The 24,482-nt window shown below is 37.0% G+C and overlaps 2 protein-coding genes across 2 annotated transcripts; one reads left to right on the top strand and one right to left on the bottom strand.

The window, feature by feature from the left end:
• The first annotated feature begins 286 nt into the window (after positions 1-286).
• ppp2r2ca (protein phosphatase 2, regulatory subunit B, gamma a) lies at positions 287-9,436 on the top strand. Its single transcript, XM_084402199.1, has 9 exons — positions 287-467; positions 1,540-1,637; positions 2,327-2,501; positions 2,866-2,978; positions 3,641-3,818; positions 5,428-5,592; positions 6,474-6,643; positions 7,901-7,992; positions 8,222-9,436. Exons 1-9 carry the CDS (start codon positions 404-406, stop codon positions 8,511-8,513), a joined length of 1,347 nt encoding a protein of 448 aa, XP_084258325.1. The 5' UTR covers positions 287-403; the 3' UTR covers positions 8,514-9,436.
• A 4,944-nt stretch (positions 9,437-14,380) lies between these two features.
• Positions 14,381-23,554, bottom strand: wfs1a (Wolfram syndrome 1a (wolframin)). Its single transcript, XM_084402182.1, has 10 exons — positions 23,410-23,554; positions 22,550-23,104; positions 21,367-21,443; positions 20,038-20,182; positions 19,737-19,910; positions 18,852-18,929; positions 18,603-18,754; positions 17,264-17,401; positions 16,445-17,133; positions 14,381-15,655 (listed from the first exon to the last, which is right to left on the bottom strand). The coding sequence occupies exons 1-10, from the start codon at positions 23,411-23,413 to the stop codon at positions 14,476-14,478; spliced, it is 3,192 nt and encodes a 1,063-aa protein (XP_084258308.1). The 5' UTR covers positions 23,414-23,554; the 3' UTR covers positions 14,381-14,475.
• Between the last annotated feature and the right edge of the window lie 928 nt (positions 23,555-24,482).

Raw genomic sequence — 24,482 nt, 5'->3', positions numbered from 1 at the left:
GCCTGGAAAAGGACTTACCGCAGCACGACGGATCTACAGATCACTCACACACCTACATCCTCTTTTTTCCCTCTGCATTTCTTGTTGCCAGGCAGTGTTGACTGAGCGTCAGGACGTGCGCTCAAGCACGTGTGCATATGACAAGGTGCTTTTCTCCAGCTGACTGAACGTTTTTTTCATCCCGTTTTTCCACCCTTTTCCCTGTCTGGACGTGGAATCCTTCACACCTTCATCGTTTGCCGCTCATCTTCCTCCTCACAAAGGCAGACTGTATCCCAGGATGCTGTGCGGCAGGCTACTCTGCTAGGCCGCAGCAGCATGGGCAAAGCACCGGGGGGGTGGGACAGCACGGATTGGACGGCTCTGCTCCGGACGGGCGCGCTTACGCACTCCGCTGCTTCCGATGGGTGAGGACAGTGAGAGCCCCAAAATCAATCACAGCTTCCTCCGAGACTATGTCACAGAAGGTATGTGCACACACCTGCATGAACACTCCATCTTCACACATACACACACACACACACACTCAACTGTTATTTGATCCTGTTCACCTTTCTGAAGTCCTGAATATAACCTTGATCTCAGCAGCTGTGCGGTAAGGTCTTCTAAATATTCAGCTGACTCATCAGACTTTGGTCACCTGGTCCCACATCACATTTGTTATTTGGTTACAGCATGCATTAGTGAGACTAATTATTTTTATTGGGTGCTGTAAGCCATCCAGAATAATGCTTGTGCAAACAGAACCAAGATAGTCTTGCATTTCATTTTAAAGCATATTCTTTTGATTTTGAAGAGAATCAGCGAGTGTTTTAACTTCCCCATTCAAGCACTTGCACATTAGTCCTTAAATTGTTTAGGAAACATTTGTGTCTTTTGCAGGCCTTGCCATAATCATGTTACTGAATGCTTTATCAGGAGCAAGCCAAGCTGTTTTTATAAAGTGTCATCATCATTGTACTGGCAGGAGCAAGAGCATGCCGTTTATCAACTATTAGGGTGTACAATGTGAAGCCATATGCCCAGATGAGGCTCTTGACTAAAAGTGTTTGCGTCGACAAAACCACAGTTGTGCTGTGCTAGCACATACTCATGAACTTATATTACTTCAGGTAATTTGTACCGTAAAATATTTTTAGCTGGGATATTCATGCAAGACTGTTATGTAAATGTATTAGCATTTAGCTCCAGGTGTGCAGTTATTCTCTACCCATCTATTCCAATTCTGTGTGAATTTGTATATATTTTCTATGAAGATAGAAATACTGTGCTGCCACCTGCAGTTGTTCACATCCCTAAAATCTACAAATATTATTTTACAGAAAGTAGAATGTTTTTTTTTTTTTTGTTAGAAAATTACAAGAATAGTTATAAATGCATTTTTTATTACAAGTATTTAATAATAATAACAATAATAATAATAAAAAAAATATATATATGACAATAATATTATGATAACATTATTTTATAATACAAATATATATTTTTTTTTACTATTTTCGCTTAGAAATGAACACAATCCACTTTCTTTCTTTGTAGCTGATGTCATTTCTACTGTGGAGTTTAACCAGACGGGGGATCTGCTGGCCACAGGGGATAAGGGGGGGAGAGTGGTCATCTTCCAGAGAGAGACAGAGGTAGGTCAAACTGTGAGCTAAACACTACACTGGGTGATTGATAATTGATAATTAAAGTAGTGTTTTTTTTAAGCAGCAGAGTGAATTAGATGGGGGAGGGGAAGATCTAAGGTCGTAATGATAAAACATTTCTGTTGTCCCAAAAATACTAGATATGTTCGTTTTTACGCATGTTTTGTAGCGCTATAGCATGGGACACTAAATATACATGTTGTGATTTTAATTTCCATTTCCCAAAGAGCCTTATGACATAATTAAAATAGATCAGGTTTAAATACTTTATAAAAACAACGTATCAGATATCGACTGTGATATTGAGCCGTCTGGTTCACAGATCACAGTTAGAAACATTGAATCAGTGCATTTTCCATGTATTACCCTGATTTTAAACTAGATACTGAACAAAACACATTGTTATTATGAGACTGCAGACATCTCATATGGAAACAGAGTTTCACCCATTTAAAGATCAGACATCTGTTTATTTGATCTTTTGGAGGACATTTACAACAAGCAAAACTGTAAGAATTTCTTTATACTGGGAGATTTAATGCTTATATATCATATATATTGCATAAACTGTTAAAGTAATGTGCATTTGTGAATTATACATTGGAGAATTCAAACATTTTGACTGTTATTTATGTACATAAGCATATACATTGTATATGTCTTTTTTCTTAATGCAGTCTAAAGGTGAATGTGAGGAGCTGGGAGAATCGGGTGAGTATAATGTCTACAGTACGTTCCAGAGTCACGAACCGGACTTTGACTATCTGAAGAGTTTGGAAATTGAGGAGAAGATCAATAAGATCCGCTGGCTGCCACATCAAAATGCTGCCCACTTTCTCCTCTCTACCAATGGTAATCACACCTCTTCTTGTCTATCATGGTTTAAACTTGTCTAATCCACCTAAGTAGAAAATGAACCGTACATTATAAGAGGGAAATAATTTTAGGCCTAATATTAAAAGGGATTGTGATTATTCTGTGCAAGAAATCAATACCAGATATTAGATTTAAATAGCTGGGTTGCATTACACATTTCTATGAAAGTAAGACAAAGCCATTATTTATAGTATCATAAGCATGGGCAATGACTCTCAAGGCCTTTTGCATGAAAATGCCATGCAAAACCATTGGAATATATATTGATGTTTTGGTATAGAAAGTCTCAGTTATAAAAATGAATGGCTGGTAATTTCTCAGGTACTGTATGTTCCAACAGATAAAACGATAAAGCTATGGAAGGTGAGCGAGAGAGACAAGCGGCCAGAGGGTTACAATCTGAAGGACGAAGAAGGGCGAATAAAGGATGTCTCCACAGTGACCTCATTACGGGTATTTTCACAGCTGGCATATTAGATCAATCCACTGCAGAGAATATAATTTTGTCATGCTCTATAACAACTTAATATACACAGCTCCCTGGAATATGTTTCTTATTGGTCGATAGAGCTATTCTGTCATGTAAATCTTTTGTTTATTGACTGCTAAATTGTATAATTGACCGTTGTCATTATCAACAATTTTCCTCCATACAGTAACTGTGCTAGTTTCTCATATTACTCTGTTGTCTTTTTCTTTTCGCATGATGATAATGATAACTCAAATCAATAGTGTCCAGTTTTTTATTTATTTGGTAAGTAGTGGTGTAATAAGCCGGATACTTTTCAGCCAGCGGGTATTATCGCAAAATATAATCCCTTTAGGGTGATCACCCTGCGATAATGACTGTATACTGTTTATTAGCCAAATAACAATATATAACATTAATTTGTTATAAGATCACTAGTTAATATAATGCATTCAAACAGATAGATCAAATTTTGCATATTCATTTGAATTTATTTTCAAACAAATGAATATGTAAAATGATAATCATATTTGAAAGTACATGAAATTTCGAACCTAAATAATGTTTGTTAATGACTTATGAGTATTAGTTGTTATATAAGTAACATAGTGATGCCCTCTGATGCTAAAAATCAATTTCCTTCCAGGTGCCGGTCCTGAAGCCCACTGACCTGATGGTTGAAGTGCGGCCACGGAGAATCTTTGCTAACGGCCACACCTACCACGTCAACTCCATCTCAGTCAATAGCGATGGCGAGACATATCTGTCGGCTGATGATCTCAGGATCAACATGTGGCACCTGGACATCACCGACCGAAGCTTCAGTATCCTTCATGTCTATCCTCCTATCTATATTCACAGAAAAAATATCAAATGCAGTCTTTGTTACACTTTACACTGGCTTTATATACTAAACCAAATAATTGGGACAGAGGCATAAAGGTTGCATCAGTTGGGTGAATATGGTGCAAAAAGTATTTCTGAACTGGATTGCTTTTATTTCTTTGCGTTCTTGTGACTGGACTGAATCCAGGGGTTTTGTGTTCCAGATTGCGAAGCTGCTCTTCTTTTGAGAAGGGCTCTGACCTAGAAATAAAATATCTATGGAAACATTTAAATAATTCACCAAGGAAACGCTCTCTTCTAAAACACATAATAGCTGCCTTCAGGAAAATTGTAGGTTGTGTGCTTGCATGTGATGCATAGTGCTTACTGAGTAGATGTGCGGATGAACATGTATGTGTGCGTGTGAGTGCTCAGAATAATAATCATACAACCGTAGAGCTTTGCACCATCAAGGGAGCTGATGATGCATAGCTTATAAGCTACCACTGTCAGTGTGCTTTCAGTGTTAGACCTTATGTGATCTCTATTTCCGCATGAAGCTTTGTGAACCACTCATTGAGCGTTTAGCAATGTAAAACTGGAATATATTGATAATACATTGACAGTTAATGTTGCCTTGTGCAGCCTAGTGAAAGAAGTTGTTGGTTCAAACCTTGCAAGGTGTGATCCCTAAAAGTGAATATTCAATCAACATTTATTCCAAACCTAAAAGTCGTTCTTTTTCCATGGAACCCAAAGGGAGTTATTTTGTATGTATTTGTTTGTTTGTGTAGTTACAATGAATGGAGACTGGAGCTTTTGAGCAAAAGAGGAGTTAAAGCACCATAAAAATTGTGAATTTGACTCACGCACAATATTCCAAATCTTCTGAAGTCATGCAATAGCTTTGTGTGAGAAACAAAGCAAAATATTTTTAGAGGACCTATTATGCTTTTTTTACATTTTCAACTTTCTTTAGTGCGTAATGTGACTGTTTCAGCTTGAAAAAAGGTCTGCAAAGCTATAAAGTACAAAATCCACACCAAAGGGAGGTATTCTCAGTGTCCGGAAGCACTGTTTCTAAACTCCCTGAAATGCCTCGATTGTAGTTTTGAATTTTCTTCTGTGAATGTATATGATACTATATCCCTCATTTGAATAATTCCCACCCAAGGCATATGCAAAAAAAAAAATAGGTGAGGTCTGGTTGACTTAATACGTTAATAGTGTGTTGAATTTTATGGTTATTTCAAGGGGCATGGCACTTCCGAAACATGCTCAAAGCAGATGACCAATCACAACACACTGGTCCAGCCGACCAATCAGAGCATACTGCGCTTATCAGAAGGAGGGGCTTCATAGAGACTGGAACTAAACAGAGCGTTACTGACAGATTGGGAAGTGAGGTGCTGCAACAAAAATTATTTGAAAAATATTTTAGTAGAACCCAAAAACAAAATCAAGACTTTAAAAGGGCATAATGTGTCCTCTTTAAGTCATTATTCTCTGGACATTCTTACATCTGCGTTCATGAGAGAATCAGGAGTCTCAAACATAGCTTTCAAATTGTATATCAGATACTCTTCTTGACCTCTTCCCCCTTCTCAGACATTGTGGACATTAAGCCTGCCAATATGGAGGACCTGACGGAGGTGATAACAGCTGCAGAGTTCCACCCACATCACTGCCACCTGTTTGTATACAGCAGCAGTAAAGGCACACTGCGCCTCTGTGACATGAGAGAGTCGGCCCTCTGTGACAAGCACTCCAAAAGTAAGTATACACTTCATAAGCACAAGGACTACATTACTCACAGTACCGTTCAAAAGTTTAGAGGATAGTAAAAGAAAAATTATTTAAAAGAAATGATTTTATTCAGCAAGGACATGGTAAATTTATCAAAAGTTACAATAAAGACATATATATATAAGATACAAAAATAAATGCTCTTTTTTTTTACTTTTTATTCTAGAATCTTGAATAAAAAATTTTATCATGTTTTCCACAAAAATATTAAGCAGCCGTTTTCAAATTTGATAATAAGAAGAAAGGTTTCTGTAGCAGCAAATCAGCATATTCAAATGATTTCTGAAGGATCATGTGACGTGCTAAAAATTCAGCTTTGCCATAGATATAGATATATATTAAAATAGAAAACAGTTATTTGAAATTATAATGATATATACAATGCCTCTTATTGTGAAAGATAAATGTCTTATAACTATCCCCAAATCTTGCATTTAATCTATTCTTTATGCCTATATTAAATCTTCAATTTGAGGAATTCTTTACTTAGCTAGAAGTAACGCTGCAGTGGGAGAGACAGCGGGACACAGTGAAAACAATTAAGAAGAAAAGCTGTGCTTGCTGGTGGGGGAATTGGCACTGTAGCAGATGTAGTGAGAATAACATTTATAGCTGCATTAAAACACAAGCAGAACACAGTGTTGAAAATGTTTCATTACCATCATTAACTGTGAAACTGTTCTCCAGCAGACTTTGATTAACCGAAAATACTTGATGATTGACGGCTAGAGTGTAAAAAGTGAAGCTAAACATTATGGAGGCTCATCATGCTGATAAAAGCTGCACCATCCTAATTATATCAAATGAATCTGAACTCAGTTTGAATCTGTATCTTTTCTCTACCTCAGTCTTTGAGGAGCCAGAAGATCCAGGCAATCGATCTTTCTTCTCTGAGATCATCTCTTCAGTTTCTGATGTTAAGTTCAGCCATAGTGGACGTTATCTGCTCACCAGAGACTACTTGACTGTCAAAGTATGGGACCTTAACATGGAGAAGGGCCCAGTGGAGACCTACCAAGTGGGTATCATACAGGTCTTTACACAACAGCATGAACACGTGATATTTCCAACACATATGCTAGGCTAAACTATTTCTAGCTGATGAGGATTTCTTTAATGTGAAAATAAGAACTTTTTACACTTGGATACTTATATTCGTTCAAGTAAATCCTAAAGAGTCCTATGAGGTGTTGGAAAGTCCAGTGTTATTTTAGTTTTATTTATATACTATTTTAGTATTTATTAGTATAATTTGTTTGATTGTAATTTTTTTTGCTATTAGCTATATTTTTATTTCAGTTTAAAGGGGTCATCGGATGCCCATTCTTTAGGGTGTTCATGTAAAGTTTGTAATATACTTTGGATAAAATTCCTCAATGGTTGTGTAAAACAGTGGTTCCCAATTCCAGTCCTCGTAACCCACTGCTCTGCACATTTTGTATGTCTCCCTTATTTAACACACCTGAACCAGATCATCAGCTCATTAGGAGAGACTCCATGAACTGAACTGAGTGTGTCAGATAAGAGAGACCTACAAAATGTGCAGAGCAGTGGGTCACGAGGACTGGAATTGGGAACCACTGGTGTAAAACAACACCCTTTTTACCTCCTCAAAAACAGCTTTTTTCACAGTGACCTGTTTCGGTGCTTGTCTCTTTAAATGATAATGAGCAACTGCTCACCCCACCCCTCTCTTCCATGGGGGGTGTCGAATGGCTGAGGGAGCATTATGATATCATAGTGCTCAGAAAATCCAAACTGATTATTGAGTGTTCAGACTTTTTGAGGATTAAAAAAAGGAGTGAATGGATTTTTTTTTTTTTTTTTCATTGTATGGTGGTTGTGTCCACACACTGCAAAGACACATTTATATGCAAACACCATATAAAAGTGAATTTTGCATCCAATGACCCCTTTAAGTTTTAGTAATTTTTGTTTAGGTTTTTAATGTAATATTTTTATTTTATTTTATTTACACTTTATTTCAATTACCGAAAATTAATTTTTAAAGTTTTAGTTTTAATAACACTGATCAAATATATTCCCAGTTCATGTAAATGAACAGATTCAATAAACAATTCACAGATTTTAGTCCCTGTTTTATTCTTTCTTTCTACTTTATTTATAGTGAAATATCTAGACAAATTCTGCTGTTCATCAGTATGTCTTTAACTCTGTTATAGTTGCATTTAGTATAAATGTATGTGTTCAAAGTTTAGAATACACTTTAGAATTTTAGAATAATTATATATTTAAACATTTCCTTCTGTGTCAGGTTCATGAGTACCTAAGAAGTAAACTCTGCTCTTTGTATGAAAATGACTGCATCTTTGACAAGTTTGAGTGCGTCTGGAACAGCAACGACAGGTAAACATTTCTAAGGCTTTGAATGATCATATTCTATGCAATATAGGTATATTTCCTGTTTTGTACTCATATCCTCTTTCTCTTCCTTCCACTTTCTCTCTCGCATTTCCATTACTGTCTTTATCCTATTGGTTTGCTCATTTGTTTCTCTTTTTTCTTCTTAACTCCACATACCCATTCTGTTTTGAACCCATCATGCTTTGCTGTCTCTCACCGTACCCCCTCCAAGTGTAATCATGACAGGAGCGTATAACAGTTTTTTCCGGATGTTTGATCGCGAGACCGGTCGCGGTGTAACCCTCGAGGCGTGGCGTGAGAGCAGTAAACCGCGTGCTGTGCTACGGACTCGCCGCGTTTACACCGGGGGCCGCCGTCGAAGGGGTGATGTGGGCGTGGACAGTCTGGACTTCTCTAAAAAGATTCTGCACATGGCTTGGCACCCGGCCGAAAACATCATCGCCATTGCTGCCACTAACAACCTCTATATCTTTCAGGACAGGGTCAACGCAGAAAACCAGTGACAAGAGATGTGTAGAGGGGTTACAGTAATGCTTTTCACAGGGACGCACACATTTAAACCATGCACACATATCAAATTTATCCTTTAAAACACACACATCATTGGTCCTGTGGAGGTGGACATAGTTGCCAGACCCTGAAATTACACAGATGGACTTTGCAGCTAAGCCTTTCCAGGAGAGCAGTTATGTATAGCCAATGACTTTATCTGATAACTATTCGGTTAATTACACCGCCAGGAATGTTGCCAATGAGCCACGGTACGTGGATTTTCACGATTGACATCATGTTCAGCTAATCCCGAACTCCTTTGATATGTGATGGATGTTGTTGATGGCCAATCCCGGACTTCTCTGATCTGTGATTGACGGCTGATTTTGGATAAGGGGTTGTGCCTTTGGGCTGAAGACTAGGAATGAGACCGCTCCACTCCTCTGTGCCAGGTTGCCATGGACACCAGTTGTCATGGTAACAAGAGTGCTCTGAGCAGTCTTCCTATCACGTGCTTCCCAAAAAAAACCTATCCCACAATGCATCTGCTTTAAGAGCCCTCATTTTACTTTGCATCGAATTGACCATTTGTGGAAACATGGATGCCTATGACCGAATCACTATATCTCACACCTGGAGGAGGTTTGAATTCTAATACTTGTCTCAGATGTACCCGAACAGAAGGATTGCTCCATTACTTTATCAGAACACTGTCTTTAACCGGTTTACACCTCATGATGAGTTACATTTACACCTGTATGGCAAGAAAGTGAAAGGTATTGGTCAATCTCATCACACTGTTTGCACGCTTTCAAAAGGGCCTCCTGCAGCGCTGTGCATGGTAACTGACATGTGTTAGGGTCAGTTAACTCTGATCTAGTCAGCTTTGGCCTCTCACTGCCTTTTTATTTATGATTGTAGCTATGGATCCCTCAAAAAGGAAATTAAACAATCATGTAGGAAAAATAAATGACAAATTTAGCACCACAGGCCATAAAACAATGCAGACATACACTACCAATCAAACGTTTTTCCAGTCGGTTTTGAAAAGAAGTCTCTTGTGCTCACCAAGGCTGCATTTATTTGATACGAAATACAGCTAAAACGTTAATATTGTGAAATATCTGTGCAATTTAAAAAACTGTTTTCTATTTGAATATATTTTAAAATGCAATTTATTCCTGTGATGGCAAAGCTGAATTTTCAGCATCATTACTCAAGTCTTCAGTGTCACGCAATCCTTCAGAAATCATTCTAATATGCTGATTTGCTGCTCAAGAAACATTTCTTATTATTATCAATGCTGAAAACAGTTGTGTATTTTTTTTCCCAGGATTCTTTGATGAATAGGAAGTTCAAAAGAACAGCATTTAATGAAATAGACAGCTTTAAATGCCTTTATTGTCACTTTTGATCAGTTTAATGCATCCTTGCTGAACAAAAGTATTAATTTAATTTCTTCTCTCAGACCCCAAACCTTTGAACGATAATGTTACAAAAGCTTTCCATTTCAGATAAATGCTGTTCTTTTGAACTTTATATTCTATAATGATTCTAAAAATTCAGTTTTGCCATCACAGGAATAAATTGCATTTTAAAATATATTCAAATAGAAAACCATTATTTTAAATTGTAAACATATTTCACAGTATTACTGCTTTTGCTGTATTTTGGATCAAATAAATGTAGCCTTGGTGAGCAGAAGAGACTTCTTTTAAAAACATTAAAGGAATCTTACCGATCTGAAAAACTTTTGAACAGTAGTGACTGCATGGGAGATCAGCTGGTTAATTTAATGGAATATTCCGGCATCAAAATGTAAACTAAAGCTTTACAACAAACAATAATTCTGATGTTCCTCAGTTTGTTTAATTATTAACTGAAGTAATGTACTGGCAATGGAAGTCTGCAGTTAAATCTATATTTGTTAAAGTGCTTATATGGGTGGTTCTCAACATTTGTGACTGCAAGACAACTGATTGTCCACAATATTCGAAGAACCCATGAATTTTTCCAGTTAATTTATGGGATAAGAATTAAAAAATATTTTTTTTTACTTATAATGCATACCCGATAAAATATTTGAGTGTGTATGTGCATTATAATGAATTTTAAGATTTTTTACATTTACATGACTTTTTCAGGTCTAGAAGTCACACTTTTAAAATTAGATGTCCTCATATTTCCAGGTTTCCCAAGATTGTGATAATACTGGTTCTTTAAAGAAAAAAACTAAAATATAAAAAACTATTTTATTATTAGTCATAATGAGGCCCCCTGTTTGAGAACCACCAACAAAGTGTGCTTATTTCAGCTATAAAGTCTAAATCCTCCTTTTAGATGTGGGACACTCTTCTAAATGAATAAACACTCTTAAAAATAAAGGTTCTTTATTTGCATTGATGGTTCCATGAAGAACATTCATGGAACCTTTACATTGCACAAAAGGTTCTTTATAATGGAAAAAGAGAAAGGTATAGCTGCAGGTCGTAATGGGCAACCAATTGTAAAGACTCTGACCTACAGGTATGCCCACACACTTGTGGAAAAAAGTTCTAAAATGTTTTTCACATTTAGAGAAACAAAAAATAAGGTTATTTTAAGAACTGTTTCTTTGGGGAACCCAAATCTTCAATGGCATTGCTGTGAAAACCCCCTTATAAAACCTTTATTTGTAAGAATTAACTTTTGGTTATGCATTACCAATGTAATGGGTGTAATAACTGTAATTTAATTACTTTTCCCTTGAAAAAGTAAAGTATTGGATTACTCTTAATTATTCTGTAATTTAATTACAGTTACTTCAGGTGTAATTGCATTACATACTGTATAGACTAGAACAATTCTATATCAAACAAAAATGGATTTAACATCAAAATTCAACGTCTAATGTTCAAATATATGTTTTTAACATAACCTCCTTTTACACACTTTGATAATTTATGCAATTGTGTATTATTTACTTGATAGAATTAATAGTGCAGTTTCGTGTCTATCCTTGTATTGTTCAACTGGTTGAGGATGATATGGGATTTAGAAAGTAATAAGTAATGCAATACTTTTTAGAGAGCAATTAGTACAGTAATCTAATACACTGTAATTAATTAGCTAGTAATTAATCACTTTTTTAGAGTAACTTCCCCAACACTGCCAATGCAATTCCTGTCCCTTTTTATGGTCCTTGCGCAAGTTACCAGGTTTACCAGCTTTATGTGGTGACGACAGGTCAGGAGTTGAAAAATATGATTTATGATAGCACAGGCAAAGCTAATAATTTATTAGATCAGATTTATTAGTTTCATTTTAACATGTATAATGCTATTTTATGGCTATACTTTCAAAACTTTGAATTTCAATGCCTTCACAAGTTCACACTCCCTAGACTTCCATTGTGAGTGCATCAAAATAGTTGAGGATGTGTCAAAATTATGTTTTTTGGTCATTAACAACATGCCAAATAGCTTAACTTTTATTGAATCTGGAACAATCCAATATGTACCAGCTAGTAAATTTCCATTTCTAAATATGAATCTCTCAGCACACTGTGTTTTCAGTGACCACACAGGTGTACATGTAAGTCTCTATCCACTGTAGAAAGAACACAGCGGGTTCTCTTTCATTTAAGGTGCCATTCAGCTTAAGGGTGACTGTTTGTTTGGTGTAGATGTGGTAATGAATTGTTGGGGTTGTCTTTGTAGACTATGACACGGAGGTCAGTGATTGTTTTTGCTATATGAAAAAGGCTGAATGAATGTAACTGTCAAACATGTGCTTTTAATGAATCCATTTTTAAAGTGTTACGATGTTAACGGGGTGCTCTCAAACTGACGAGCGAGCTTGCTTGCTTGCTTTCTCATTTTCCTTAACTTCACCCCTTTTCTGTCTTTTCCGGTGTTCACGCGTTTCCTTGTTCCATTTTTCTAGTACTCTTTGCTCTACGTGTCAAGAGGCTGTGCCTCTTGCAATCAGTCTCTTTACTCTTATTTTTACATTTGTAGTTCATTCACATCATTTTTGTACCCTGAGACAATGCTTCTCTGCTTTTTCACTCTGTTCCCCTCTCTCTCTCACTCTTTCGTTCTCTTACATCCTGTTACTATGGCGATAGGCCTTCCGCCATTATGAATTCTTTCATGCTTTCCTCTCAGACATGCAGTGAAACACACACTCACATTCACATTGCAACCAGGGAATAATGGCTTGAGTTTTTCAGGGCACACACACACACACACACACACACACACACACACACACTCTCTCTCTCACACACACACAGACACGTACACAAATAGGCCTATACATGCAAGCATACACAAAAACGCATGTTTATCATTATCCAGTGTTACTAATGTGTATATCTATGATGCCTAAACATATTCTATTTACACTTAATGGAAAAATAAAAGAGGCAAATGGAAGAATGTGATTAAATTAATGATCTCAGTATACCCACTTAGATTATACTGTTTTTGTCATAGTGCTGTTTCTCAGTCTCTCTTGTCTGCTTCTGTGTATTTAACACACACACACACACACACACACACACACACACATGTCTGATTCACTATCTTTGTGGGGACTCTCCATAGACTTAATGGTTTTTATACTGTACAAACTGTATATACTATCTCCTTACACTAGCCTGACCCCTAAACCTACCCTTCACAGAAAACTTTCTGCATTTTTACATTTCCCAAAAAAACTCATTCTTGTATGATTTATAAGCTTGTGTACCCATGGGGACCTTAATTTAGGTCCCCACTGTGACACGAGTCCCCATGAGTTTGTGTGCATTCAGGTTGAAGTCCCCACCGGGATAGAAAAACATGTACACACAAATCTGACATGCTTATAGTGATTTTTTTTATATTATTTTATTCATTTTCACATTTTCACAAAAATAAAAGTATAATCCCAGAGATACTGTAAACAGGTTTTACATCTACTTGTCATAGGACCTTTAAGGAAAATATCTCTGTGAAGATGGCTTTTCCATTCAACAAAGTAACAACAAAGAAGTTTGAACATGCTGTGTGGGTGTATGTAGATTTTTATGAATAATGTAGACAATTCAAAAAAAAAAAAAAAAAAAAATTGAAACGGCTCATGTTTACAGAAACACACTTCATTTGATAAATATTCTAAATACTAAACAAAAGTTTTTTCATGCATTCTTATTCATGACAAATATAAATTTGCAACAAAAACATCAAAAAATGTGAATAAAGATCCATTGCACATGGATCGTAATCATTTGACATGTGCTTTAATCATTTGGGTTGCAAAGGTCAGACTGAATTTCTGAAGCTTTGGAAAAAAAAAAAAGGTCAGAAATGGTGGTTCTTAGATTAAATCTGGTGGTTACATAGATCTGGTGGTTTAAAAAAAATGCACTGATTTCTAATTGGTTTTCTATATAAACATCTCAGTTTTTCATCATCTTGCACATGTTGGATTTTAATTTGAGCAAAGCTTACTAAAAAAAAAATGGTGAATAAAATATGGAATGACAAACTTTAAACTCATTGGATAAAACAACTAACTAAACAACTACTGATATGCAAAGCATTTTATAATGTACTTAAAAATAGAACTGTCATGAATCTTAATAATACTCATATTTCAGTGTATTTTACATGGATTATGGATGCATCATAAAATGTTTGTGACTAATGAAAGTTAAGGTGTTAACCGATTGAATATCAAAGCATGCTCAATTTTATAACAGCAACAGAAAAGGGGTATCGGCCTAATATTTAAAAAATTATAATTTTCTCAATGCCACAACAATAATACAAGATCTCTGATTCAATATAAGAATGTATCATTTATATATTTTAAAAAAAATGCGCAAACTGTTTTTGGAGTTTAATCGTCAAATTCATCCTAGAAAAATCCCATAGGAAAAATCTCCAATCACTTTGACTGCGATTCAGATTTACACATCCCTCATCTTTCCTTCCACTTCTTTTTTTACACATTGATCCTAGCACAAAGAATCGGAGCAAAGAAAAAGTCAAATGCAAATTTAATGGCTTTCAGCATGGTTTTCCTCCAGTTGCGCTCAATCTTGACCTGTCGTCCCTCAGGCACCAATGAGGAGCTGCAGTCCAGACAGTGAATGGCTTTCAGTTCAAATGCAGGTAGTTTGTTACCCAACTTCCCTTCCAGCTTTGTGCTGAACTCTACCATGCTGCCTGGGTCGAGGTTAAGAAGCACCTGTCTAAACTCGTGGCTTGCCATTAGGAGAATGTCAGCTGCCGGATCGTCGAGTTTTGTGACCCCATCCACCGGCATGCCGACCGTCACCTCAAAGCGGTAACTGTCGAAGCGCTTAACGTGGCATTGGTGTCTAGCAAATTCCTTTATTCGACAGAGCTCGTCCTCTTCCTGCTGGAGGAACAGCATTGTGGTGTTGACAGGCTCTGGGACGACGTCCGTGACATTCACAACCGGAGACGTATTATTCTTTGGTTCACACTTCGGATAAACCTCACCGTAGAGACACTGCAACCAGTCGCCCATGAACACCGGTAGAATGTTTATAATGGACTGTGCTCCGTTCTCCTTCTCAGCAACGCGAACACGACGGAACACTCCTGTCCACGTGACACGATGGCCTTCCAGATGGCTGCAGAGGAGCTGTGTTTGAGCCATCCCGTGGTCCTGCCAGGCATGTGGGCCACACAGTGTACCATATTGCTGCCAGGTGAGTGTGGAGTTATAAACCTTCAGACCTTCAGCATTATAGACATAGACGCCGCAGAGAAAAATCACAGAAGTGATGCACAGGAGGATCAGTTTCACTGGGCCTCTGTAGGTGATGGAACGGAAGACGTTTAGAATGGAGAGGCTGAATCGAGTCCAAAGCCGCAGCATCACTGGGACGGCGCACACTGCCAGCGTCACCAGCATTTTAGTCAACTCCAGCTCCAGGAACCACTTGACCACCTGAATCAGCAGCATCGCCATCAGACCCATAGCCAAGACAGGTAATGCGAACAGGAAGAGGAAGTAGGCGACACAGGTGCGGATAAGGCCGATGATGGTGGAATTCCGCAGCAGGACCACAGAGAACTCGCACCACACGAAGCAGACTAGATACGGCACCAGGAAGCAGTACGTCCCTCTGAATCCCCTCATGCGTGCCATACTATAAAGGCCAAAAAAAGAGAAACAGTTAGGTATGGTCATCATATTCAAGCACCAATATCATAATATATCATGTTAAAATGAATATGTTTGGGTCAGTGCTATACTTAATTTTTTTATATAATGTACATACATTTTGTTGCCTTCCTTTTCCAGCAAAACTTTCTATTAATTTCTTGTACAATTATAGTAATTCCAGTAATTATTGCAATTTCTTTCATTCGATGAAAAACAAATGCATGTGTGATTTTTACATAAATATTGAAAAATTAGACATTAAAAATGTTAAGTATAAATCTATACATTTAAATTGATAAAAAAGTAAATGTCTAAATAACTATTTCTTTGTTATAGACACTGCAAATGGTTCCCCCACATCCAATCTAGTGTTATTTATTATTATTTATCTACTATTATAGTGTTTATTCGTATTTTCAATTTGTTTTTTATTTTTTCATTCCAATTTTTGTTTGTTGTTTAGTCATTTTGTTATGTGCTTTGGTTTTTAATACTTTATTACTATTACGTTACAATTTATTTTTTATTTCAGTTTTAGTTTTTGTTTATTTAGCTTTAACTTAAACTTCGTTGCCAAAGCAACATATTACATTTTCTGTTTAGTTTTTCATCCAATATTTATATTTCATTTTATTTCATTTTTAATTAACAAAAAGGTTTATAGTAGTTTTGGTTTTGGATGTAGTTAATGATAATAACCCCTGTCCAATCCAATAGAATGTATAGCATATACATTCCCTTTACTAGGTTTATGTGAAACCATTCCCCTCACCTGAAGAACAAGTAGAAAAGGTAGATGTAGAGCACACAGGGTACACTGAGCTCCACCACCACTGATTCTCCTAGAGGGATGGTTGTGAAAATATGTCCCAGCATCCTGGCCATCACCATTTCCTTTGGCAACTTGTTGGTCAAGGCACACAAAGATGAAGCCACCTCGATGATGAACGCCCTTCGAGCGTACGCTGCTGTAGACGAGCCCAGGCTCATGTAGCTCAGTACTGTGAAGAAGATGGCTACCGTGGAGAGCTCTGAACATGGGATCCAGCCTTTATCTGCAACTGGGAAACTGAAGATCACAAAGAACACGGATATCATAAAGTAGAGGTACTGCTCCAGGTTGTTCCAGCCAAAGTTGGTCTCCGCTTGCTCCACGTCTAAGGTGGGCTCGAAGCGTGTGAGGAGGGCGGTGAAGGCACGGAAGTTCTCCCAGCCTTTGCTGCTCTGGAAGACTCTCAGTGTGCAGATGGCCATGGAGATAAAGGAGAGGTAGAAGATGAGGAGCGGGATGATGAAGGCAAACAGATCAATGGTGAGATTGGAGATGATGAAGAAGAAGATAAGAGCATTGACGTGTTGTGTTGGGATGATGGTGCTCAGCCATTGGACGCCAGCACGAGATGCCCAGTCAATTAAATGTTCCTTCATCTCAATAATGGCATGAAGGGGGTACTGCAGACCCTGCAGGGAAAGGAAGGACATTACAAGAGTGATATTTTATTTGTGTCAAACCGAAGTTTGTTAAATAGTTACATCAATGGTGGCTGTCAAGCAAACATTTGTATATAAATTTGGTTTATTTGTTTTTCACCAAGAAGTGGGCTTTTATGTCCAGGGCTCTCTTTATCGCACCGCTGCGTCTGGAAGCCAGTATCATCCCACTGCTCGTCATTCCCCAACTAGACTTTCGATGGCGCTTATGAGCAGCGGAGGCCAATTCATTTTTTTTCTGCATGAAAACAGTAGCAATTTTTACTCTTCAAGATCTTTTGGAACCATTGCAAAGATTTGATTTTGATGCATAAACGAGTAGCAAGCTGTCATTTAGCAGCTGATTTTAGCAACTTGCATTAAACTCCCGTTGGTGGAACTTTAAGCTCACACAAAATTAAAAATGATGTCATAATTTACAAAGCTCAAAAGAAGATATATTTCGAAAAAAAAAAATCTGTTTTTCGTCCATTCAAAGCAATGGGATCCAGTGTCGTTTTGAACCCCATTGAGTTTCATTATATGGTCAAAAACTTTCTTCTGTTTTCCACAAAAGTCATACAGGTTTGGAACAACATTAAGGTGAGGAAATTATATCTTTTAAATGCCTTTCTCAAGGACATGTAAATGGTTATCGCTTATATATTTATAAAACACCTATTTTAATCAATGCTTTGAAAAATTGCTGTTATATGAAGTCTTCTTCCATACATTGAACAAATTTGGTGAAGAAATTTAGCAAATTTTCTGATTTTTTAAGTATATAAATACAATGCAAAGTAAAACTGAATTAAACATTAAATTTATGATAAAAAATGTCAATCCTCGTCCTGCAGTGCACATTTTAGATGTCTCCCTAATCAAACACCTGATTCAACTCATTGGCTCATTAGTAAAGACCCCAAGGCTGCATCCGAAATCACATACTTCCCTACTATTAAGTTGGCAAAAAACAGTGTGCGACAAAAGAAGTATGTCTGAATTCACAGTACTCATAAGAGAGTAGGCAAAAAGTACCCAGATGACCTACTTCTTCCGGCGAGATTCTGAAGTGCACATACGATGGACACTTTACTATCCCATGAGGCCACGGGAGAGGATTTGTGTATGGCAGTGAAGCGACACAACTGAAGCTGGTAGGTCACATGACAGTGGCAACATGGCGAATGTAGTACATTCGGGTTACATTCATACTACACAGATTCATACTATAAAGAACATACTTTTTTAGCGCTCGCAAACTTATTCAAAATAAGTACCTACTCAAGAAAGCATGCGATTTCGGATGCAGCCCAAGATCTCAAATATGTGTGTTAGATGTGTGTAAGAGAGACATCAAAAATGTGCAGTATTAAGGGTACGCAGATTTGGGAACCACTGTTGTAAAACAATAATCTTAGTTTAATTTACAACTTTGAAGAAAATAAAAAAAAACTCACCGTATCAAATGAGGCTGCATCACTTTTCCTTAAAGTCTCCTCTCCCTTTACATCTACGCTTGAGGTGCTCCGTGTGGGAGTGCACGCAATGCCTTCTGTGAACTTTTTTGTCATCTCCACAAAATCTTCCGCATCCACATACTTAGAGCCAGCTGTAAAAGGAAGAAGACTTTTTTGTTTTCACCATCCTTCAGAACATGATCCAGTGTATTGTATTTGCATATACACATATACAGTATGTACACTTACATTCATTAGACACCATTGTCTCAAGAATTTTCCTCTGAGAAAAAATGCTGGGTGTTACACCACATACAGAAGCTTCACCTGTAACATAGAAGTCATTAAGAGTTACTACAAGTTGACATGTTACATTTATTTCAGTAGCACAGTAAGGTTTCAGTTGTTAACATTAGTTAAAGGGATAGTTCACCCAAAAATTAAAATTCTGTCATTAATTACTCACCCTCATGTCATTCCAAATTCGTAAGACTTTCATTTGTCTTCGGAACACAAATGAAGATATTTTTGTTGAAATCTGAGAGCTTTCTGTCTCTCCATTGACAGCTACGCAACTGAAACTTTGATGCTTCGAAAAGTTAATAAAGAGATCGTAAAACCAATCCATATGAATTGAGCGGTTTAGACCAACATTTTCTGAAGAGACACTATCGCTTTATATGATGACCAGATTGGATTTAGGCTTTTATTCACAAAAACATTCATCAACTCACACATCAGTTGTGTGTTCGCTCAAGCTTGTTCGTTTCACGTGCGAGAAACAATGAGGTTCGTTCTCCTGTGTTACGCAGCACGTTTGAGCTTCCTCTAGAGCCAATGAGGTTTGTTCTTGCTCGTCAAGCAGGTTCGGTTGAGCGTCTGTTTATGTTCGCTGATCAATATTTATATGTGAATAAAAGCCTAAATTAAATCTGGTTTCATTTTTGGGTGAACTATACATTATTAAATTAACTAACTTTTTGTAAAGTGTTACCGTTCATGTTTATATAAAAATATAAGCCTCCTAGAAATCAACATTTGGTCAAAATGACACTTGTTTCAGTTTTTAAGGTAAACAACAAGAATGAAAAATTAACCATTGCATAAAATTAACAAAAGAAAGAAATGAATTACCTGGTACAGTATTGACCTGGCTGACATTCTCCAGCATCTCAGACATGGCTACTTTCGTCTTTCTGTCAGGATTGAGTTTCCAATACATGGTCATGGCTGCTCTCCTTACTGCCTGTTCAAACTTACTCTCTGAGGACAGCTTTCTCACCTCTTGTGTGTTCTCTGGTGTGATGCCTGCCAGTAGAAATTTTTAAAAAGAATCCATATGTGATGTATGTATCAATGAACGTTTCAACAAATCTTCAGATTACATTGACATAATTGAAGCAATTGAGGGCAAGTTCTCAGAGCTTCCACTCACCTTTATTTTGGATCCAGCATTTCTGAAGTAGTCTGGCAGAATCTCTCCGACCTTGTTTTGTTGCCTTCACCAACCATTCAACAGCTTTATGGTTATTTGTCTCTGTGTCTTTTTCTTCTGCCAGTTTAAGGTAGTGTTTACCAAGCTACAGCAAACACATTAAATAATACACATTATAAATAAATACAACGCAATACAAAAATCCTTTTTGTGAGAGTTAAATGTCACTGCTTACCTCTAGAAACACCTAAAGAACTTTTGAGCATAATAATACAAATATCTTTAGAGTGCAGTTTGCTTAGATTACAACATTATGCACAACTGACTACATTACCCATCAGTCCCTGTACCATGTTTTGATGAACATCCTAAGTGGCCTAATTTCCCAGAGACTCAAAGATAGACAGAGTATCATATAACCATATCTAATCTTAGCCTAAATGTTAAACCATGGTATTATTAAACCATAGTAAGAGCTTTAAAGTATGCCTTTACCAACACCATGACAGATTAGTGCAAAATCATTAACAGAAACTGAATTATGCTGTCAAATGTTTGGCCCATCTACTAGACTTATCTCCATCTCCTATCATGCTCTATGCCCTGATATCTTGATCCTAATGAATCAAATATTAATGAGAAAAGGTATATGTGTGGAATTCATTTTAGAGGAAAGGGAAAGTAGAGTAGGCTACTCAAAGAAAAGTCAGGGCTCATCTTACAATGTACGTGTTTACAGTATGTGTCAGCAGAGTCTGTATTTTCAGACACATTTGCTCTGACTGTGTGAGAATGTGTAGCCTACATGCATGCAGGAGCATTTGAGTTATATTGAGGCTGGGCTCATCTTCCAGAAAGCTGAAAATAGACACACTAATGACAACACCAGAAAGGACATGCTGTCAACCACGGGGAGACAAAATCACTACAGAATTGAATCTGTACCTCAAAATACACTGTAGATTGTTTAAAGTCGTATAGCTATAATATTACAAAAACTCATCGCATTGTATAGGCCAGTGAAGAACAGCTTCGCACAAAGCAAACAATACCTTCACAATCAGTTCCAAAACCATGACACAATGTTCACTGAATCACTGATCACAGTCAGTTTATAAGTATTAACTGTGATAGTTGTGTTTGTGCTTAACCCAATTTCGAGCTCTTCAAAGAAAGAAATCCAGTTGCCGAACAGGATTCAGTCCACTTTTACATTTTAGAAGTTCTAATAAATGGTCATATTTAGTAATCAATTTCACATTGTCATGATATTTCATTATGACTATTTTAATATTATTTCAATTATGACATGTGTTTTCAAGTTCTCACTCTACTCTGTGCTCTAGGGTCTCCAGCTTCAGCTTTCTCCAGGAGCTCCTCAAAAGTTAGCTCTTCATCCAAATCATCTAGGAGAGATAAGAGTGACTTAAAATTAGGTTAACATCAATTTTACATGATTTTAAACTGATTGAAGTCTTAATGAATCAACAACAATCCTCCTATTTCGCTCTAAATAAATGAGCTATGCTCATCTGTGCTACAGATCCATGGTGAATAATGAGGTCCTATTGTAATAGTCTGATCATGCTTTAATGTTGATTAAAGTTACCGAACAATCCAAATGGAATGAGTGGAAACAAGGACTTAAGTATTTCTGAAAAGATGAAGACATTTTACTGAACATATAGTTTATCAGTAGTTTCCTGCCAATTGTATCACTTGATTCTTTGTCACTGATTTAATGTATGGCCCCAGTATAATCCCAAAGATATTAATTGCATCTGAATGAAAATTGCAAGTTACATAACTCATCATACTTCAGGGTTGACATATCCATTACTTTCTGACATTACTGGCCAAAACCAAACCAGAAAAGCAAAACCAGACTATGAGTAAATAAATGTATATTCCTCTGATTTTAGTCTCATCAGAAGCACGTTGGTTTGTGCTAAAAATAGGATTTATGTTCTTGGAGAAGATAAAAACACACACACACAAGCATGACCCACTGGTGACCCTAGGTCAGATGCATTCCTTTAGTGTAATGCATACTGAATGTATATCAAGAAATGACATTAAAATGGTACATTAACCCCTGGTTTCACAGACAGGGCTTAAGACTAGTCCTAGACTAAAATGTAAGTCTGAGCTGTTTCCACTGAAATAAACTTGCACTGACTGATCTTAAAAATATATCAGTGCCTTTTTAGTTTTAAGATGCACATCGGTAATGTTTTTTTCTAAGCATGTTTATAAAAATTACTTAAATGTCCTAATTGATCTATGGTCTAATCCTGGCTTAGTCTAAGCCCTGTCTGTGAAACCGGGCCTATAAATATCAACCAAAATAAGTGTTTCAACATGTTAAGAAATAGATTCATAAAGTCAAATGCGACAAAGAAAACTGGAAATCATACTGAAATTGTATCATACAAAGAAATAAACAAGTCATCACATTGTCTTTTAGCATTTTTTTTTAAATGTATTAGTTATAATGCAAAGCTTCACTTACCAAATTCTTCATCTTTGGATTGCTCCTCATCCTTTCTTAATTTCTCCTGCATAATCACCTTTTGGGCTGCAGCCAAAAAGCTCCGTTGACGGGGGATTTTACCTAAGCCCGCTGCAGGTGTTTTGGTGGTGGACGATGAACCCTCAGGAGGAGTAGGATCAGCAGACATGGTCATGCTGGATGTAGATGGGTTATTGGGAGAAGATAATATTAATGGTGTTAATTTTGATGATGATGATGGAGCTGGCATTGTTGGAGTAGTTTTAGAGATATGTGTTGATGCAGGGGTTGGTTTAACTGGTGTTGGTTTCTCAGGTGCTGGTTTGGCTGGAAAGGTTTTAACATTAGGGTGTTTTAAAGTAGTATCTTGAGTTAAAGAAGGGGATTCAGAGGGTCGGTCCGGGCTGCCAGATTTGGAGAACGGGGGGCCAGCCGTCTCAGTGCCAGGAATGGATTTGGTGGATGGCACAGGAGGGTTGAGACGTTTGTGGGTAGCTCTATCCTCCATGAGAGTCTCAGGAGATGGTGGTGGACAGGCATTAATGTCCATCTCACCTAAAGGACAACAAACATAATGTGAATAGATGTACCGTTTACAGAGAATACCAGGTTTTCCTCACTTACATTTCTACCAAACAAATGTGTGTATGTTAACTGTTTAATCTCTCTCTCTCTCTCTCTCTCTCTCTCTCTCTCTCTCTCTCTATATATATATATATATATATATATATATATCCAGAGTTATACATATTACATACATATATATAATTCAATATGTTTTGATAAACCTGATAACTGGGCTGAAATTAAAAGTAGTTTTATAACTCAAAATAAAAGAAAGTAGAATTAAAACAACTTACTCATTTAAGCTGGTTGAACAGATGATCTTCAGACAAACATTGTATGGCATAGCACAGTAAAAAATAAATTATTCTTTAAAGTTTTTGTTCCTCTCCACACATAACAACTCTGTGAAACCATTAGAGCCCCACTAAGGAAACCACTAGAGCCCCACTAAGGAATCACAGTTGTTAAGATCCATCATACCTCAAGAGAGCGAAGCTCCAATTGGATAATTCAAGTGCCAATCAAAAAGTTCTGCTCTCTGATTGGATGCAAATCGAGCAGCGCATTGCATTGCCCGAAAGGATTAAATTAGTTTTATTTGGATTCGCATGACAAAACACATCGGTCTTCTGTGGAGAAAGACTATCGGGTAAGATTAGAATACAGTCAAATAATTATTACTTTCTTAATCAATGAAAGCGGTCCAGTGAAGTAAACTTGGTAAGACATGATGGGCAGCCACTAGATGTCAACGAAGTGATATAAAATAATAGCTTTTGCTCGCATAGTGGTGTATGTCTGCTGTTCACAGAAGATGCAGTTTGCAGTGATGTTCGCGGGACACTTCTGCAGTCCTGCAATGTTCATTAAACTCCATGCTGTTTGAGAAACAAAACTGAAAGAAGGAGACACCACAGGCACCAAAGCTAGACTGAACAGGGATTTTGATTAATCTCTCAAGTGACTCGAATCTTTTGAATCTGTTCTGTTTACAAAAGATTCGTTCACTGCTTGGCAGTTTCTGCAGTTGAGGCCCTTTGACACCAAGAACGATAACTATATCAGTGTCTATACCAACGGACAATAACGCTGTTATGTGGTATTATTAAACTACTTTTTATTTATTTTTTACAATCGCTTGGACACATTTTCTCAATAGGTCACTTTTTCAAAACTCTTTGAAGTTTAAGTGGCTAAACTGTGGATCATATATCATTGATCGCACAAAATGTGTTCAATAATTAATGACATCTTTCAATTTACATTCATTCTTTTGTCACATAGACACAAACACCACCAAAAATTCAATAAGGGCCAATTTGCATGTTTACATACTCTTTTCAAAACTTAAGTTTAAAACCTAGCA

Source organism: Rutilus rutilus (genome assembly GCF_951802725.1).
Source record: "Rutilus rutilus genome assembly, chromosome: 2".
In the NCBI taxonomy this organism is placed as follows: domain Eukaryota; kingdom Metazoa; phylum Chordata; class Actinopteri; order Cypriniformes; family Leuciscidae; genus Rutilus; species Rutilus rutilus.
The sequence above is the reverse complement of the archived record's forward strand: the minus strand, read 5'-3'. Positions and strand labels throughout refer to the sequence as shown.

What these genes read in the sequence shown, in the direction of transcription:
- ppp2r2ca (XM_084402199.1), top strand. Translation starts at nt 404, where the DNA reads ATGGGTGAGGACAGTGAGAGCCCCAAAATCAATCACAGCTTCCTCCGA. An exon ending in CCACAGTGACCTCATTACGG is followed by an intron (nt 2,979 to 3,640) that starts GTATTTTCACAG and finishes ATTTCCTTCCAG; the next exon opens with GTGCCGGTCCTGAAGCCCAC. An exon ending in CATCACCGACCGAAGCTTCA is followed by an intron (nt 3,819 to 5,427) that starts GTATCCTTCATG and finishes CCCCCTTCTCAG; the next exon opens with ACATTGTGGACATTAAGCCT.
- wfs1a (XM_084402182.1), bottom strand. An exon ending in ATCCAAAGATGAAGAATTTG is followed by an intron (nt 21,444 to 22,549) that starts GTAAGTGAAGCT and finishes TATCTCTCCTAG; the next exon opens with ATGATTTGGATGAAGAGCTA. An exon ending in ACCCTAGAGCACAGAGTAGA is followed by an intron (nt 20,183 to 21,366) that starts GTGAGAACTTGA and finishes TGTTTGCTGTAG; the next exon opens with CTTGGTAAACACTACCTTAA.